The sequence below is a fragment of the Takifugu flavidus genome, chromosome 19 (assembly GCF_003711565.1).
Source record: "Takifugu flavidus isolate HTHZ2018 chromosome 19, ASM371156v2, whole genome shotgun sequence".
Taxonomy (NCBI): Eukaryota; Metazoa; Chordata; class Actinopteri; order Tetraodontiformes; family Tetraodontidae; genus Takifugu; species Takifugu flavidus.
This window is the reverse complement of record NC_079538.1, coordinates 10,579,878-10,599,375: the sequence shown is the minus strand read 5'-3', so window position 1 is coordinate 10,599,375 and position 19,498 is coordinate 10,579,878. Positions and strand designations below refer to the sequence as shown.

General features: G+C 42.3%; 3 protein-coding genes and 1 long non-coding RNA gene across 4 annotated transcripts; 2 read left to right on the top strand and 2 right to left on the bottom strand.

The window, feature by feature from the left end:
- The first annotated feature begins 2,820 nt into the window (after positions 1 to 2,820).
- Positions 2,821 to 6,697, top strand: chgb (chromogranin B). Its single transcript, XM_057017758.1, is given in 7 exon segments — positions 2,821 to 2,987; positions 3,114 to 3,160; positions 3,233 to 3,323; positions 3,871 to 4,338; positions 4,341 to 5,259; positions 5,400 to 5,493; positions 6,323 to 6,697. Coding segments are annotated over 7 exon segments (1,746 nt in total). The 5' UTR covers positions 2,821 to 2,941; the 3' UTR covers positions 6,404 to 6,697.
- On the bottom strand, positions 6,698 to 11,926 carry trmt6 (tRNA methyltransferase 6 non-catalytic subunit). Its single transcript, XM_057017759.1, has 12 exons — positions 11,661 to 11,926; positions 11,340 to 11,470; positions 11,118 to 11,227; positions 10,774 to 10,865; positions 10,601 to 10,684; positions 10,406 to 10,530; positions 10,125 to 10,295; positions 9,881 to 10,041; positions 8,867 to 8,952; positions 8,191 to 8,293; positions 7,848 to 7,934; positions 6,698 to 7,312 (listed from the first exon to the last, which is right to left on the bottom strand). Exons 1-12 carry the CDS (start codon positions 11,765 to 11,767, stop codon positions 7,151 to 7,153), a joined length of 1,419 nt encoding a protein of 472 aa, XP_056873739.1. The 5' UTR covers positions 11,768 to 11,926; the 3' UTR covers positions 6,698 to 7,150.
- LOC130516598 (uncharacterized) lies at positions 11,368 to 12,795 on the top strand. Its single transcript, XR_008947530.1, has 3 exons — positions 11,368 to 11,532; positions 12,533 to 12,576; positions 12,659 to 12,795. It is a non-coding gene; the product is annotated as an uncharacterized LOC130516598 (long non-coding RNA).
- On the bottom strand, positions 12,260 to 19,059 carry fermt1 (FERM domain containing kindlin 1). The gene is made up of 16 exons (XM_057017756.1): positions 18,905 to 19,059; positions 17,655 to 17,809; positions 16,789 to 16,886; positions 16,467 to 16,602; positions 16,204 to 16,338; positions 15,645 to 15,732; positions 15,431 to 15,533; positions 15,188 to 15,295; positions 14,345 to 14,476; positions 14,115 to 14,164; positions 13,812 to 13,936; positions 13,595 to 13,701; positions 13,303 to 13,527; positions 13,082 to 13,206; positions 12,840 to 12,981; positions 12,260 to 12,767 (listed from the first exon to the last, which is right to left on the bottom strand). The coding sequence occupies exons 1-16, from the start codon at positions 18,919 to 18,921 to the stop codon at positions 12,594 to 12,596; spliced, it is 1,920 nt and encodes a 639-aa protein (XP_056873736.1). The 5' UTR covers positions 18,922 to 19,059; the 3' UTR covers positions 12,260 to 12,593.
- Positions 19,060 to 19,498: the final 439 nt, after the last annotated feature.

Sequence of the window (19,498 nt, the reverse complement as noted above, 5' to 3'; positions counted from 1 at the left end):
TGCAAATTATTGTTGGATTTAATGGCTTTGTAGCTAAAAGGTGTTAAACTGTTGGAGCTGAGCGAGTCAGAAAACATGGAAGGACACCAGCAAGCATGACTAAACCCAACATGAATAAAATATTTATTATCTCACCGATGAGTCCCCAAACAACAAAGTCACCCCTACAACCCAAAAAACACATGCTTGGAACTATTACAGAATATTTAATGGTAAATGTAGTTAATTTTTTTTTAAAGTAATGACAATATGTGAACCAATATCTGGACTTTTGGCCATTAGAGAAAGACATATTGATGAATCACGCAGCATTTATTACACGTCTTTTAGCAGCTATTAAAGCCACACTGGTGGCCATTATTGTTGTCACCACAAATCCCATTGTCCTTTTCCTCCCCAGAGACCCCATTAGCATTACTTTAAACTTCCTGTTACTGCCATTTCTATTAAAACACACAACATAAATAAAAGAAATTACTCATGGCTGATTCAAGAAGAATTCACGTGTGCACTTTGTTTGTGCGACTGTACAAGCACTGACTTGTGAGAGATTCAAGTGGACTTTTTCTTATTCAGGGTCTGGGCAGTATATTTATTTATGGGATTCGTCCTGTTCTAATGTGATGTGAAGTATTTCACACATGGCCGGCTTCTTTGGTAATGAAGATGATTCAGATGATGAATAAACCGAATGCTCAAAAGCAGTTTTCAGTGCCCATTGATGTTGCATGAAAGCAGTACTGGGCACAGGACTAATGCTAATATCATTCTAGTTTGATGGATGAGGAGTGTGAGCCTTTTATCACCAAGATTGATTAATACATAAACAAGAATGGTTCGTTAATGATGGATTATTAGGAAACACACTTTCTTTGATGCCGCAGTAACAGTAACTCTGGATGCAGAGCTGGAGCACCAATTTTATTTTTACTTTGCACTCATGCACAGCAGGTCGTGACTAATCTGACTGACACAACCATTTTCACTGGTGTTGTCTGGGCTAAATGTGCACAGACTGGATGTACGAACATAAGTCAAATTTCAGAAATTGATCCAAATGCTGGAATTGTTGCAAACTACTATGAAGAGTAGATTGCAAAAGCAGCATTTTGGACAACAAATCCAAAAGTTCCACTTTAGGGGAATGAATTCTGTATTATAATTTCACGTTAGGGTCTGTTATTCACCATAAATTATTTATTTCTCGGCAAACCCAAAGCTTGGCAGACCGCTGAGCAAACTCAAGCCGTGGCTTTAATGAAGAGCGCTGCATTATGCTCATCGCCAGCCTCTCAACTCTCACGTCTAACTGGTCGTGATGGAAGTAGCTGTGTTGGTGTTAGAGGAGAACTGATCTGAGTCGTGTTCTCAGAGCCTGGCTGCATGCCCTGTAATCTCCCCTGTCTTTGGGGCTTTATTAAATATTAGGCAGGCAGAGAGCGATGACAGTAAGATGAAGAAAACATATGGACTCAGCCCGCGCACTCACACACACACACACACACACACACACACACACACACACACACACACACACAATAAGCTTTAGCCACAGACTTCCCCTCCAGCAAAGGCTGCAGAGCACCGTTATCCTTCTCACTGTACACAAAACACACCAAACTGACAACCTGTTATTGATGTAAAAGACCCACGTCAGTGGCTGTTATGGATCAGTACATACGTATATCTTGGGAGTACAATCCAGCACCTGTCCTGACAGTTATCCGTCCATTTACTAACTTAGATTCAGTGTTGGAGAGATTGATGCAGACGCACGCAGGCATAGGATTCACAAACTAGAGAGAAAATGTAAAGGGAATGATTTTGGCTTGAGGCCATTTCACTTTCTGGACTTACGGTTTGCGAGACATGATTGGATGTGAATGCACTTTGTCATACGTAAAGGCCAGAGCATGTCTTACACACACAGCATTGGAATATATATGGCAAGGGAAGCTGCCATTATCATGCTGCTTCTCTCCCTGCTTTCACATTATTTAGATTTAAATTGTATTAAGGCAGCCACGTTTCACAGGTGAACAATAGATGAAAAGTACAAAGACAGAAGCCAGCAGTTGTCAGCATGAATGTTCTGAGTCGTGTTGAGCCGAGTCCACCGACTCTAAGCAGCACGTCGGCTCGTCCCACTCCCATGGTGGGGAATAAGGTGGCAGCCTTTCTCACACAATGCTCATACTGTTTTTTGGAAACATTCGATACTGACATCAAGATGTGATTAACTAACAGCTGTTGATCAGGGTCTCTATTAACCAGCCTTAGGAAGGTCTGTCTTGAATGAATATTGAAGAACCAGTTGAACTAAACTCTGATTTAGAGCCCGTTTCACATCATTCCAGAATAAAAGCAAAACAGAGCAACCCTGCACTTCAAACTTGGGCGATATTACGCAACATTTGCCAGCAACAGGCTTTGCAGAAAATGTCATGACAGATATCTTGGTAATGCCAGTAATCTCAGCAAATCTCAGCAAATTCCTTCCAAATTCTGTGACTGGGTGTAAATTTGATCCTAAAATAGTCACAAGCAGACCTCATATTACAGGAGTTGCACGAACATTCGTGATGTTGTGTCTGCCACCTCTGCACCTGCTTATCCTCGAGCACCTCATGGCATTAAACCCGGAGCTCCTCTTCTGTTTACGTGATCAATTACTAATTTGTTAGCCAAATGTCGACTCAGAGCATCCATCAGATCTTCCTCACATCACTTTCCTCTGTAGGTCTAACGAGTCGTGACATTAATAGAGCCCAGAGCCCTCCTCCCACGCTCTCCCTGCCCTCTCCTCTCCTTATTTGAGGGGCGCCTCAGCTCCAGCCGTCAGAGCGCAGCGCAGCTCTCTCCCGACTGTTCGGAGAGGACGAGAGTGGCGCAGCAGCATCCACGCGCATTTTTCGCCGGATCAGACTTCCACCTCGCTGAGATGAGACGTTTCCTAGTCGTCGTGGTCGTCGCGGCTCTGCTGACAGGTGCGTAAAAGAGCGCTGCGTGTATTTGTGTCTTATAAGTTAAGGATTTCCAGCACCTTGGACAACGACGCGGTCGCCACCTGCGGTCGTGCTCCATCCCATTCAACACTTTTCTCTCTATTGCAGAAAATCTAGCGCTTCCAATTGGAAAAGAAGGGCAGAGAGAAGATGTGGTATGTTTTTATCTCACAATTTCACCTTGATGTGGGTGAATTTTGTAAATGCTTGACTTTTTTTTGCTGCAGGTAACCAGATGTTTGGTGGACGTCCTGTCCAAAGCTCTCTCTAAACCAGATTCTCAGCTTGATCCAGAATGCAAAGACATCCTCCTAGCAGGTTTGGAGTCGATTTCTCCCCAATTTGCCGAGATGTTTAAGTTAAAAAAGCAGCATTGAATATGCTGTTACTTGCTCTGTGACAAATGTTGTCACCCTCTACAAGTGAAATGATAAATCCCCAAACAAGAAGTCTGAACCTAGTTTTAACAGTTATTCCTCCCTCAAATTAAACTCTAAAAAGAAGAAGAAAAGCAAGAACTGATGAGTTAAATGTGTGCATCACTCCTGCAAGGTGTGATTGTCTTACGCAGGAGAACATAGTCGTTCTGGCTACCTGCACTTGCAGAGACTGCTACTTGTTTATTGCACAAATGCGACTGAAACTGTTGGCTGTGATGCGGTCTGATGCTTTCCCACAATTCCTCTGAGTTTTCCAGTGCCATCCAATCTTCCATATAGCCTTTGGTAACCCCTAAATATCAAGCAAGTTATTGACCAAATAATTGAATGCAATATGAGGAGGGGCCTGGAGGCTGTTAAGGAATCAATTGTCACGTTGTCCAGGAGCAACTTTGAGTCTTATCTTTTTATCTTTGCTGTCTCAGGGGTTAAACATGCCCCATTGGACAAGAAGAGTGCGAGGACGGTGACACATGGAGAGGTGGTAAATGGTCAGCCTGAGACGCCCGAGGCTAATGGAGCAGATGTGAAAGACATTGAAGCTCTGCTGAAGTCTGTGGAGGGAAAAAGAGAGACCCCAGAAGATGAGCGCAGCCAAGAATCCTGGAGTCTGGGTGATGACAAGGGTCATGAAAATGGAGAGGAAGAACCCCGGCAGAAACGAAGCACGAGCTGGAGACCCAAGTACTCCTCACGCAAGAACAAACGAGGAGAGGAAGAGGAAGACAACGAGCGCAGTCAGGAGAGCTGGGATTTGGATGAAAAGAGATCCGAAGAAGAGGAAGGCGAGAGAGAGAAGAGGAAGTGGAGGCCTGGCAGATACCACCAGACCAGACACAGGCGTGATGAAGAACTTCCAGAGGAACCCAGAGAAGAGAATAATGAGGAACGCAGCCAGAGTCATGGGACTTTGATAATGGTAGAGACAAGAGAGGATGGAGGCCTGGCAGGTACCACCAGAGGAGACACAAGCGTGATGAAGAGTCTGATGACGAGCGCAGCCAAGAATCCTGGAGTCTGGGTGATGACAAGGGTCATGAAAATGGAGAGGAAGAACCCCGGCAGAAACGAAGCACGAGCTGGAGACCCAAGTACTCCTCACGCAAGAACAAACGAGGAGAGGAAGAGGAAGACAACGAGCGCAGTCAGGAGAGCTGGGATTTGGATGAAAAGAGATCTGAAGAAGAGGAGGAAGGTGAGAGAGAGAAGAGGAAATGGAGACCTGGCAGATACCACCAGACCAGACACAGGCGTGATGAATCTGACGATGAACGCAGCCAGGAATATTGGGACTTTGATAATGGTAGAGACAAGAGGAAATGGAGACCTGGCAGGTACCACCAGACAAGGCACAAACGTGATGAAGAACTTCCAGAGGAACCCAGAGAAGAGAATAATGAGGAACGCAGCCAAGAGTCATGGGACTTTGATAATGGTAGAGACAAGAGAGGATGGAGGCCTGGCAGGTACCACCAGAGGAGACACAAACGTGATGAAGAGTTTTCAGATGATTCTGACTATGAACGCAGCCAAGAATACTGGGACTTTGACACTGGCTATGACAAGAGAAACTGGAGGCCCGGCAGGTACCATCAGCGGAGACACAGACGTGATGAAGAAGTCACCAACGAAGAACCAGACAACGAACGCAGCCAAGAGTCGTGGAGCTTGGACAAGAGGAACGGAAAAGACGAGTACCATCACGGCAACAAATATCACAGTCACGGTGGAGGCTCATTGGAGGAAGATGCAGAGCAGGGAGGGGATTCAGAGGAGTATGAGGAGCAAGTGCAGGGAAGAAATGAAGCTCTAAGGTATTTTTAATCCTCATTTTGTTTGTAGCCTATGTGGCTTAATGTTACAATCAACAGGGGTCCCACATTCTGGTTAAAGAAAATAAATAAACAAAGCTTCTAAAAATCTGCATCTTAATTTGTGGAATGTGCTATTCCAGGTATCTGTCTGAGAAGCGTAATCCGTGGATTTACAGAGGCTACTACCACCCAACCTGGTTCAAAAGGGAGCAAGACAATGCAACCCCCAACAAGGTAGGTCTTAGCAGTCACATATTTGCCGAAGCTGAGGAGGAACTGTGATTTTGGGGTAACTTGTGACAAATGAAATGCACATGCAATTTATTTAGAAGGATGAGCAAGCCAAGCTGCTAGGCTATAAAATAAATCAGATGACAAGCCATTCCATTCAAGAGGGGCCAAAGAGCACACACCAGAGAGCACATAATGCATAAAAGTTAAAGGCTGCGTTGGTTCACTTGCAGAAAGGAGGAGACCTGCTGCCATGTTTATTCTGAGGGCTTTTACATTTAAAGCTCAAATATCCGTATATATATATATCTATATATATATATATATATATATATATATATATATATATATATATATATTCAGCTGACTGACTGAAAGAACCATAAAAGCACCAATGTTCGTTATGGAAATCTAGTCTGCCCTGAGTGGTGAGGATTTAGCCCTCAGAACCAGAGCTGTGGTGAATATGTATCCATGCAAATACACATCACGAGCTGTCCCTCACAGTCATGCCCCAAATACTAGAAGACAAAACAGAACAGCGTATTCATGGCCAGCCGCTCTACCACGTCTCTCCTTCAGAAGATGATGTTCATGTTCTGCCTAAACGATCTTGTTTTCAACACGTATCCTCTCTGCTCTCGCTCTTCACATTTTCAACATAACCTTTTATGGCTCCTGCAGTTATTACCAACCGAGAACCTCAGTTTCACGGCTCATATATTAGAGAGCAAATAGGCACTGTGAAGAAAAGCAGCACGTGTAAAGCAACGTCAGCACGTTCACACAAATGTTGGCATCACTCATGTTTAAATATTTCATGTTTTTAAAGGAGAAAGAGCTGGAAACCCTCGCAGCGATGGACATTGAGTTGCAGAAAATTGCAGCCAAGTTGCATGATAACGGCACCTAATCCAGGATAAATGCCGTGTCATTTCACCAGTAGTGGATAAATGTTGCCGTCTCAGTCTGTCTGCTGATTTGATGTTCAGTAAAAAAAAAACAAAAAATTATAGACACCCCTGAAGTGTTTCCTGTTTGTATCCTGTTTATCATATTTGTGACATTTTGGTGTTTTTAAAATTGCACGGGAATGATTTTGATAATCACATATATGTAGTGAGAAAAACATTAAAATGAATGATAATAAATGTCCTATAAATGCTTGCTGTGTGATTAATAAAAGAAACTATCCTGGAATCAAAAAGTGTCGCAAATCATTTATTAAAATTCACAATGGTATTACAGAACAACACTTCAGTTTTGTGTACTTACACCACAATGGTGCTGCATTAACTGGATTTCTAAGGACAACAAAGGATTCGGGTAAAAAAAAAAAAAATTTCACGCCCAATCTTTTGGCATAAACAAAGTAGTGGTCTCTTACCAACACAACAGATAGGCTTAGCAGGCTTCTTATGTAATTCATACACTGGGATCACACAGCGTACATTTCAGGTTTAGTCCACAGCCTCACGCTTCCAGTGTGCACTGATCTGAATAGACTAGATGGGGGGAAAGTGCTCTCATGGATGCAAACCAGGCCCTGGGTCTTCAAATGTGTCAAATCAGTTCAGCAAAAAGAGCAGATGACGCTGGAGGAAAATCCCCAAGCCGCTGGTAACGCGCCCTGCGAGGTCAAGACCCTTCAGTGCTCATTTTATCCTTCGGTGTTTGTCAGTTTCAGTCTCTTCGGTGCTGGTTCTTCAGCCCGCAGGGAGCCCGCAGGTTTGGAGTGGTCCACTGCGACGGTCGTTCCCGACAGGAGGTAGCCGCCACCCCCGCTCATCAGCAGCAGGGGATGTGTTCTGTTAGGCATGACCTTGGTTTAGGGTGCAGAAACATTAGTCAGGAGACATTAATCCCACTGGATGACTCGGGAGAACAGCACTTGGTCCCGAGGTGATTTATTCTTTGAGTATGCAAATACGCAAATTCAGCAGTGAAATATGTAAAAAACTAAACTTTTGCAACAGTAAAGTGAATCAGCACAAGACTTAACTTTCTTCTTCCACAACAAAATCACCAAATCCTTTTTAAGAGTAGTAGCAGAAATGCCAAAGGATCTACTAAATAAAATCCTTTTGTCCTCGATTATTTTGGTGCCTTTGGATTTATGACTGCAAAGCCTAAAAATACAAGGTCAAACTCCTAACTGCGGGTCAGAATAGCAACAATTCCCCATATATACACACTGATTCAATAAAATCTGACATGTCTACTCTTAGGCAACACCTAAGGATATGATTTGAAAATATTAGTCAGGGGACACCAAATGTGTGGAAATATTATACTCCGCCAGAGGCGAAAAGGCCTGTAGAAGTGGGTGATGCTGCTGCTGCCGCCTTGGTTCTTACCTGATAATGTCTCAACCACGTGTCTGTGAGTCTCAGGCTCACTGTTCCGCCAACCTCTTTGAGCTTTGTGTAGCACTCGATGAGAGGCTACAGAGTAAAGAGACGAAAAATAAAAAAAAGAGCTCCGCAGATAAAAAGGGATCTCTATAGCAACAATACACACTGGGATGTGACGAGTGTTGTGACTGTAGTTGTAAATGGCATTAATATTTCACTGGAGCTTTAAGGAATAATAAAACAGCACTTGCAGCTAATGTCATACCTCTCTTGAGTTAAATAATGTGCATATAACTCTGTCCCAGCTTTCTCTATTAGTTTTCCATTCTTCCTATCACAATCTTACCTCTTTGTGCTGGGAGTAGACAACAAACGGCCTGGAGGGGGCGAGGAATTTGAGCAGGCCTAACAGGACAGGGCACGGGTGGAAGCGACCGGCTATGACCAACCTGCGTAAAAATAAATGATGAAGCAAAGGTGTCTGATATAAAATCACAGGCTGGAAATGTGTAGGTTGGCAGTCTTTTAGTGCTGTATGTGAGTTATGAGGACAGGGCTTAAGGCTCCAGTCAGTACCTTTTGAAGCCATTCATTCTGGATTTTATCCGAGTGAATGTGTCCATAAAAGAGGCTGATTTAGGCTTAACTGGAAAATTGTGCTCTAAGGTACTTTATGATGTAGCTGGTAATATGTAGAGTAGACTGCTACTGGAAGGTCAGTGTGTCAGAGAGATGAATATTTACATTTTAGACTCAAAGATAACCGTCAGCGATTGATTTTTTTAATGACGGGAACCTCTAAAGGCACAAAAAAATCTGTTACCTTGCCTTATGAGGACACTAAAGGTCAGAAGAAGGGAAAATATTATTGCATACTACATCTATCCATCTTGTGTCTCACTGCTATGCAGGGTGACGGGGAGTAAAGGAGTCCATTTCATAAGAGGCAAACTCATAATTACAGATGATAACGGAGAGAAACCCCCCAGAGAGTAACCGCAAAAACAAAATCCGACACTGACCCATCCGCGTTCCTCCCATCCAGCAGGGCAGCAGCAGCTGCCATCTTCTTCCGTTTCTCCTCCAGCTTCGCCTTTCTTTCCTGAGCCTAGAAAACATTACAAAAAATAACTCCAGAACCAAAACTTGGACTTTAACACTGATTATCATCAGTTCTATAGTTTAAAACAATACAAATTCTACTCTTGGACAGAAGTTTAACATATCCTGCATCTGGTCACAAGTGTTCAGGTTACAGCAAGTGTTCTTGTCTTAAGGCTCATCTCCACATGCTTCCCATGACCACTTAGGTATACAGTGATCCCTCGCTATATCGCGTTTCATCTTTCACGGCTTCGCTGCTTCACAGATTTTTTTTGCGAGTCGTTCATTGCAGTTCTCAAATATAATCGAAGGTGGCATATCCGTTTATAAAAATCTTCTTGCTCAGAAAAAGAAAGAGCGCCAACAACTACCCATAACAATGTTCTTCTCTCGGAGAAAGACTCCTGCGCCTTCAGTAGAAACAGACGCTCCAGCGGAGCGGAGTCAGGACGAAGAGGCGCAGCTGGGACTGTGAAATACGCCAGTGACAATGTTTCCAACCTTGTATTACTAGATTAAAATTATTGTTTTAAACAAATTTTGGGCTTTAAAACAGGTTTTGATTTTTGGTTTCATTCTATAGTTCAGTATTGCATTGTAAAATAATAAAAAAAAATAAAGCTGACTACTTCACGGATTTCACTTTTCGCGTGTTATTTTTGGAACGCAACTCCCGCGATAAACGAGGGATCACTGTAGTCAAATTGTATCCCTTGTTGCTGCAGGTTTACATCTACACTCTTGAGCATAACACTGTTAATTTACTGTTGCAAAAGGATCCCGTTTGCCTCGTATCTGCTTTATCTTGAGATTGTGGGGAACTGCTGTGACACACGGACTACAAACAACCCTGCTACGGACACATCAATTGTTGGTTCAGGGACAGAGAAATTGGCTCTGTGATGAGTGTGGTTGAAACACGTTCCACCTACTTTGGCTTCTTTGCGTTTCTCTCTGTCCTCCTTCTCTTGGTCATCGCTTGTATTAGCAACACTGCTCGCCTCCCTGCTCTGTTCTTCTGGGCTGCCTTGCTGTTCGACATCAGCTTTGTTTTGCTGAACGTCCTTCGCAGTTAAAACAGACTTCTCTGAATCTGTAGTGTTCAAGAAATGTCATATGCATTTTTTTAAGGATAGCAAGTTTTATGTCTATTTATTAAAGGAGGGATAGCGGTACCTATGCTGGGGTCTTTAGTTTTAGTGTTCAGAGTCCCTGTCAGAAGAGCATTAACGTGACAGATGGGGAATTCATGCAGCATATCACGAAAATGTGAAGGGAAGCCAAAACTGTCGACACCCGGGCGAAGAGGCTCACCTCCTGGGTACATTTGGATTACTGAACCAAAGCCTTGGTGAGGAGAAATGAGAGGGTGATTATACAAAACGCTGAGATGGACACTTTTCAAAAAGTTTAAATCCTCACGGGCAAAAGGCAAGTTTGTGAGTGTATTGACGTACCCCCCATTCTCTCCATAACAGCTCCGAGGACAAGGCCAGAGCAAGTCTCAAACACCAAAACCTTACTGCCAGCGTGGATGTTTGCCAGCGTCAACATCTGAGCGAGTGTGTCATGCCGTAAATGGCTGCAGAAAACACAAACATTACACACCACAAGATCCTCTTCTTGCTCCAGAAAGCGCCACATTTACTCACCAAATCTTCCCAGGTTCTCTGCCGTGGTACATCATCGCCAGGATACGACAGGATGGTTTAAGTATCATCACAGTGTTTTCATATCTTGGAGGAAACAAGATGAGAACAAGTTAAAACAGAAAACAAACAGTTATGTTATTAGGAAACTGAAGATTGCTTTAGAAAGAACTCACTTCTTCTTTTTCTTCTTGATGTATTTGTCCTGGGCATATTCCGTCTTATCTTTGAATGTGGAGCTGTTATCGATCAGCTGCTGTATAATTTCCTATGAATCACATCCATTTATCCTCAGTAACGGGAAAAACCATGCCAAGTTCCTCAAGTTTTATGAAAAGGCAATTTTTTTAAGTTAAAAAAGGCTTCACAAATGTTTACAATAGTAACACCCAACTTTCATAGAATTATGATGTGAGATTTGATGCTCACAGAAATAAATGCCAACAGGATTTAATCTTTGCTGCATTTGAACATGGAACATGGTGTTTAGCATGAAGGAGGCGCATGGCGATGGATGTACCTGACCCTTCAGACCTTGCTCTTTTAGCATCTCAATATCGTCCCTGGTCAGTTTCTGGGACTTGCCATCATCTACGATGTTTCTGTTGTCTGCACCAGCCTCCTTTGCAGCTGCAGAGAATGGGGGGAGGGGGGGATTTAAATCTGTTAGTGAAGTTCTTTGTAAAAATTTCTTCAATGTTAACATAATTAGCCTGATGATGCGGTACGTAAACGCACACACCGGTGGAACTCTCCATTTCTTTGGGCGTCTTTAGAAGCAGGGTCCCTCCAGATCCAATCTCAAATGTAGTCCTGTAAAAGTGTCCCACTGCATTATCCAGGTAGATCCACTGCTTCTCAAAAATCACCTTTCTGTGATCAGATCAGGCAGAGATAAAGAAAGAGCGAATCACTTCAGCGTTGAACGGCAAGATGTAAGTACAAATGTGTATACCAGACATGAATGGATTATCCCTTTTGATTCTTTGATTCCAGCAATACAGAGCTCTAAAGTGTTAATGTTACTCAGCTAGTTAAGACCTATCGTCATATTTAAACTTACTTTTTTAGCTGAATTTGCGCAGCTTTAAATATATCTCCTCGTTTTAGCACTACGTAGTCCCCTTCTTTAATTCTACAATGCGAATCATCGTCTCCATTGTCAGCCATATTAAACAAGTTAAACCAGCAGAGTTTCGCGGAATACTTAAATACTTAATTTACAGCATAAAGTGAAAAATAGACAACAATCTGAATTGCTATTCCCACGTGTTAGCTTTCATTTCCTTAGCTCGTCAAGTACGGCTAATCGATTGCAGAATGTGGATCAGACTTGAGTGCCCTCACCGCACTCGCATTTGATTGGCTTAAAGCTGGTAGATGTGACAGCGCCGATGAGGGTCGAAAGTCGAGTTCAGAATAATCGATGCGCACCGAAAAGTATGAAGCTGAAATGGAACGATATTATAACCTAATAATCTACGAGTGTTAGTTAAGTAAAGTTGAAAACTAGATAATATATAGTTCAGAAGCAAAGAAACCATTAAAGTAACCTATATATAAATGCAAGCTAACTTTAAATTGATTTCCTAAAATTTTGCATTTTTGAAGACAAAACTTACTAAACACATAATCACAATGAGGAATATAAGACCTCAGTAATTGCAAACAACCAAAAACCCATTTAATTTTGTTTTTACAGTGTTCTGTTGGGGAGGCAGGCACATATTTTCACATGATAAAACATTCTTACAAAAGGTTTTTTATTCATTTTAGGCTATATCTAAGCTATAACATTATAGTGCATGGTACACCGTGACATTGCTGTAAACATAAACAGAAGGAAATGCATTCAATAAAAAATATCCAATTATTGTTCAGTAAAAAAAATGCAGTAATTCTTCTGACCACCCTTAATTGTAATTTCTTTGGCAGAGTTCCAGTTTTTTTGTGCAGCCAGTGGACCTCGTTCACCAGATGTAATTCCACAAATTGCTCAGTCTTGGCCTCCAGTAAGTTTATGGAACAGTTCTTCATCAAGGGTTTCATTTTGGTCTTTAGATCTTGTGGAGAGGAAGATGTAACCACCGATGAATTCATGGACCACCTTGCAGTCACAGCTCAAACAACAGAAGGCTATTGACACATTCTGGTCAAACTCTATGGCCACCTGGAATAAAATACAAGTTATTAGTCAAGACTTGGATGATTGTTCAGTACTAGAGTCATGCTGGGTCCTCACCTGTCTTATCTCCCAGTTCACATTCCACTGCTTTATGTTGGCAAATCTCCATGTGGTAACAGGCAGCCCGGTGGACATGTCAATGCGAAACATACGGTTGTACGAGATCCCAAGAATCTCATCTTTCTTACTGCCTTTAAATCTAAAGTAGAACCAGAAGGATAAGATTTGTTTAGGTAGAAGTCCAATTTGCAATATGCCTTTATTTGTGTGCAAATTATAACAAAATACAAGTAAATTACCTGACAATATAATATTTGATACCAAACTCTGGGAGTGACTGCCAGGCCTGAATAAAACGCATCTTGGCCTCCATTAGGGACAGATTTGCAATGTTCTGATGGGCTTCCAAGATACGTGTGGTTAGCTTGAAACGATGAACGTAGACAGTTTATGAAAACAGAGAACATGTATTGACCGTGCTTGCGTTATCGGCAACATCAGGCATAGTCCCGAAACAAACCTGTTTGGTTTTATGCTTCTTGGCGTAGCGTGGTGAAACGAAGCATTCGGCGTTCATCTCCATGGTATCCAGGTCTGGAGTTGCCTGACCAGGAGGGGGCGCCAGGCTCTTCATCTGAAGGAAGGACTGGATGTTCCTGACTTCAGACTTGTAGGAGCTGTAGGCCATGGTCTTGCCCTTAGAGGCCAAAATGCATGCAGCTTTCCACTTGGCATACTGTGTCTCCTAAGGACATGGATATTTAGTTTTATATAATTTAAAAAGACAATTAAAATTACTTTAAATTGCTTACATTGTTACAACGGATATAAATCTCATTCATGCCATCAGCAACTGGAAGCAGGAGTTTGATGCCAAATTTCTTGTCTGTTACGTTGACGTCAGGAACCACCTCACAACCTGAGTGTCAAATTTACCCACACAAGAGGAGGAACGAGAGATCTATTATTGTTCCAAGAAACACAACAGTAGCTCTGGTGGAAAAAAGGTTATCACAAGCGGCCACTGACCTCGTAGATGAAACTGCTCTATTGGTTCCCCATAAGAAGCCTCCTTGTTCTTAAAGTAGGAGATCGTAGTGTCTTTGAAAACAAACCAGTACTCCTTGTATGGCCGCAGTGTGAGTCGTTTAGGTCTGATTTTAGACAGCGATAATACAATAAGTAACAATTTGCAAACTTGGCTGTAATATAATTGCGAATCTAACGCTAAGATAACAATTGAAACACACATTGACTTTTCATCCATCATGCAAAAATACTGCCACTAAATGTGACCAACATTAGAGGACTGCAGATTAAAAAGATCCTTACCTAAACAGTCGAAGGGTGTCTGCCAGCTCTGGAATGTCTGTAATATCTTCCTGAAGGTGGGATAAACAACTGTCAATTACCACGAACCTTCTGACATCACTACAGTGGCATGCAATCACCTACCTACATACTCCTTAAAAGCAGCTATTTTACTCAAACAGAGCTTAAACCCTTCCAATTATATATTCCCTTAACTAGAACCTTCAGTGCAGTAAAAATGTTTTGTTTACCAAGATTTTGTCTGTGTGTCCGCCTTCGAGGGTCACCTCCAAATTGGACAGGGCGGCCTCGACTTCGTCGATTTCCGGTTCCTTGGAGTGGTCCAGTGGTTCGTTTGACAAGGTCAGTTTGCAGATGTGATACTGAGGGGACAGAACAGTTTTGATTCACTGTAACATTTCATTATTACACGGAATGTACTGTAGACCCAGAAGCTATTATGAGGGTTCCTAACATGACTTATAAGATCACGCTCAGGCTGGCATGAGTCAGATGGAGGTGTGGATGCCACCAACTGCACCAGTGTGTAGGGGAGCGCATCATCATCTGAATCATAATCCCACTGCCTGCAAAACACCATCTGAAGTGATCCGACAAGGAATGAACTTTGATAAGAATTTGTCTAATTTTCCCTCTTCAGACTCTCTTCCTCTACATGTCTTTCCCTGTCAGCCCCTCCCTAGTGGGATTTCCCTCATGTTCTGACATGTCCTTGCATCGGATAAGATGCCAAATCCCCTTCCCGGGATGGATTGTGGGGTTTCCACTCTGAGACATAAACTGAAGTCAAAATTAATTTAGAGGGCATTATTCAGCCTCAGTGCTGCAGTTCATGCTCCAAAAAGTACACTACTGTTTAATAGCTTGCATGTACAATTTATGGGGCAGTTTTATTACCCTCCACATGCACGTTTTATAAATTCTCCACTGAACCAGATACATCTATAATTTGCTTTTGTTGAATTATGATAAGGCAAACTAATGTGAAGGGCGTAGCTCCTTTCTGCCATACTGCACCTGTGAAAACAACAGTTTTTCAAACTTCTTTCAGAACTATGTCTCCTGTTATTCACCTGTAATGAAGCAAACATTAGCATCTCCTCCTCGGTACAGTCTATCTCCTCCAGCAGGATGTTCCAGCGGGCTTGTTCATATAGTTGTGTGATTCGGACAGCATCATACTAAAACACAACACACACACACACACACACACACACACACACACACACACACAGAGTATACCTTAAGGTCTGATCTCATTTTAGGGGATTTAGTGAATATAACAGGGCTGTCCGGCTCTCTTTCTGGTGTCGTACTTTGGGATTGAGGTCAAAGAAGACATGGTACTTGAAGCGCAGTAGAAGCTTGTCCTCGTCCTGGACATCCTGCTCCATAAGTGAACGGGATGAGTCCAACCACCTGTCAATGATAGGAACATCCTTTTCGATAATGTAAAATAGCCGAATGTTGACTCAGTACCTCTCTGGCATTATCAGAGTCATTTATTTTGGTTTCTGTATTCTCCTCTACCCTGAAAAGTTGTTTGCTTTGTCCACGAGTGAGAGCGGCTGGTATATCTTGGCCAGTTCCGCAGGGGGCAGGTTTGGTAGACATTCAGCTGCGGAAACATCGAAAAAATATATAGAAAAGCCTTGTGATACTCAAGAGGTAATAACTGGCACAGGTTTGAAGGCACGACAAAGTTCTTTTTTAGTGGGGTTTGATGAGGAGCCTCACTAAAGGAATCTTTCAGATCTCATTGATTAAAACAGGTCCAGCTATAATTGGATATTTATACTCTCTTGTCCTCCTGCAGGGAGCCACAAATAAAGTGACTTTACAGTAAAGTGAATAAAGTGACTTTATTCCTGCTTCTCACTGGTCTCAAATCTACTCTGTCCTGAATTTCAACCCCTCAGGTAACACCTAATTGTTTTTATTTTATTGTCACGTGCAAATTAACCCTTGAAATACTGAGGACAAGAATTTAAATTATATTCTGTTACAAAATAAAAAGGTCTTTTGAGAAATGCTGCAAATGTCTGTTGTGAAATGTTTGTAATGGAACATTTTGCCTTCCTCTGTGTACCTGCGGCTCCTGACGTCCCGCTGAGCAAGTCAATGTCCCAGATATCTTCCCGCGCGTTCTTGTCTTTCTTCTTTTTCTTGTTCGACGCATCGTCTGGAGGCTTCAGCAGGGACAGTTCCTCAGATCTTCTGAGGTCTTAGGCGGAGAAAATGCAAGACAGGGTGAGAGATCAGGGAGATTGTGGAGGGAGGATTCATTTTAAATCTTAGATCACACTGCAAAGAAAGATAAAAGTGCAAGCCAAAGGGAGAAGAGGAACACACTCAGTATTCGGCATATATCAGCAACTGTCTTGAAGACCACGCTGGAGAAGCTGACGGTCAGCAGAATGGTTTTCATGTTGGGGAGCTGCACCAGTAGAGGTTTATGCTGGGGCGTATAGCGCAGGTCAGCATCAGCCTGCGGTCGACACAATTCTGTCATTATTCCCTTGTTAACAGTGGAAGCTCTAAATGGTTCAGGCTGCATGACATCATTCTGAATTACAGATCGGAAAGCCTGCTTGAAACACATGGAACTTTAAATCTTTCAAGGACTTTTCAAGTAGATACAGAAGTTCAGCCACTCATTACAACCACATGTTACCTGAATCCCATACTTGTCCAAGGTCCAGTGAGTCTTGAGCAGCCAGCATTTCCTTTGCTCCCACCACAGGGCGTGATCTGACCAGTCCTGAGGAGCCTCTGAGGTTAAACAGAGGTAATACTCACTTCAGGAAGTTATTCAACTGAAAAGATGAGTACCCGAGGACATAGACAGTAATGAACGGCGCACATTAAAGTTATTGCATGCTTTTAATATACAGTTTATGGCTTTTGAGGTGGAGCTCAAGTGGCATAAAAATTTCAACACCTTCCTGTCTCAACTGTTAGGGACTGAATGGAGTGTGGTTTTACGACTGGCTGACATCATGTTTTGGTTCTGGATTAAATTCCTCCGTAGATGACCAGCCTTCCAGTCATCACTTATGTCTCATGCTTACTTTACTGGTGACAAATTAGCTCCTCCCATATGAGCAACTCTAAAGATATCAGATCAGTTCCTGGGTAAACTTTGTCCCTCTGGGCTACACTATTCAGCCACGGCGACATAACAATGGCACTGCAACGGTAAAAAAATGCAGGCCAAATAAAGGTGTGGCTTGGCTGACAGGCTTATTGTGGAGCTGGCGAAGTCCTGAGTGCAACTTCTTTTGTGTGGAAAACAAAGCTAAACTAAGTGCTTTTTAACAGGCAAATACTTGTTACGTAGAGCAATAAGATGCTATTGCACAGTCAACATCTAATAGGTGCAGGCGATCGGGATAAAACATGGTACCACAATACATGGTTCATAATCTGTGAGCTCATTTGCTGGAATTTCCCTTTAGGCTATGCGACATTACATTAGAGAGCTCGTAATCATGTCTCTGTGATCAGTCTTCAGAGCGCACGTTCAAGTCAAACACTTACTGATCTTCTCCACCAGTTTGAGCATGAGGCCCCCGATGTGCAAGTCTCCTTTCACCCTCAGTTTAAATTTCATGGCTTCATCTCCAGATTTTTGATCGATCTGCACGGAGAGCTCCCATGACATTTCTTCATAGTCTGGAGTCGTTACCATGGTGCTGTCAACAAAACGATAAAGATGAGTCTGGGCTGTCTAACACTTTAGAAATCTCTGCTACAAAGGTAAACACAATTGGTGAAGACATCAGAGAGGGCTTTTAATTCATCAGAGATTCTTTCCCTTATGAACAATCTAAGGTAAAATACATGAGTCAGTCAATTAGGAGTTTCTCAACATCCTGTGTGACAAACCCAGACATTATTTGGGCTCAAGGGTCTGTCTGCAATGACAGGCTAAGATTACGCCTCTCAATTTTGAAACAAGATGCCAACAGACACACAAGGACATAGATTTATTAGCGAGTGCCAAATACAGAGAGATAAGAGGAGGTAAGAGCTGTGTAGAGAAAGGCGGCAGCAGAAACAAACTGAGGGGATGAAAGATGTGAATGCGAGAGGGGAAGAGCAGAGGAGGATGGGAGGGTACGGCTGTGGAATGCGTGACAAGTAGGGACATGAACCTGGTGCATTGATGACTGTACAAAAACAACAATCTTCACAAACGACATCAGCCTCCCTGCAGTTTACACTGTGAAAACAGGGCACAGAATCACATGCCAGGACCAATCAATAGAGAAAAGAATGTCATTTGTCCTATACATGCCCTGTAGATGTGTTCTCTATGAAGGTGCCCCAAGGTAAAGATTAATGAAGGTACTGATTTATTTCCACACTGCCTCTGTGCAACTGCAGGCGGTAGTTAAAAAAATATGATCTGACGTACTGAGGGAGTTGTGAAATTAATGTTCCCCGACAATGAGATCACAAAAGACGGTTTGGTTTTCTTTTTCTAGTTGAGAGGTTTCAACAGCACCCGAGTCGCAACAAATGACAATTGTCATTAAAACTGGTGATGAGAGAATTAAATGCGCCATAAAAAAAACACATTCGATTTTTGATCCACAGCCCAGACATTAAAACAATAATAGGCCCATTTCAATAATAAAAAAGCAATAATATTTCAAATAAGCTTCTGCTGTTGATACAAGCACTAGAATAATTTGTTTAGTGGAGATTAAAAGGCTGTGTTATTGGAATATTGGAATCCAACAGGAATTTTCCACAATTCTAAAGTAATACATTCAACAGCCTACCTGGGTGCAGGGTTCATCTGCTGGGGAAGATATTCCTTAGGAGAACGTTTGAAGCAGAATTACTTTAGAAGCAGAAAGGACCAAGAACGAGGGTCCGTACCGAGAATAAAACAGGTAAGAGAGGAGGAGGAGCCGAGAGAGGAAGAGCACGGCTTACCTGTGCATGTGTAACGTCACGCAGTAAAAGGTTAAATTGCTGTACAAAATATAGAAATGATTTCTTAGAATCGCGGTGCAACATTCTTCTAATGTTCTGATCCAAATGATCGCATCATATATAACCTATATTTGGCATGAACATGCTCTCGGTAATATTATAACGTTTGCAACTTGTATTCGACATATCTTGTTCAAAGAAAACTCAAACAATATTTTTAACGACCAACTGGCAAATGATGAAGTAAAGTGAGATATAGACGAGATTTTAATGTGATTGTGCACAGGTGAATTGGTATGAGAGCAGACGGGATAAGCGGAAACAAAACAGGAAGTACTTCAAAATAAATCAGGAAATTGCAGTACCTGACGTAAGCAACAAATTCAATAAACTTTACAAAGAAAACCCATTACACCCTTAAATAAGCAAAGAATGAA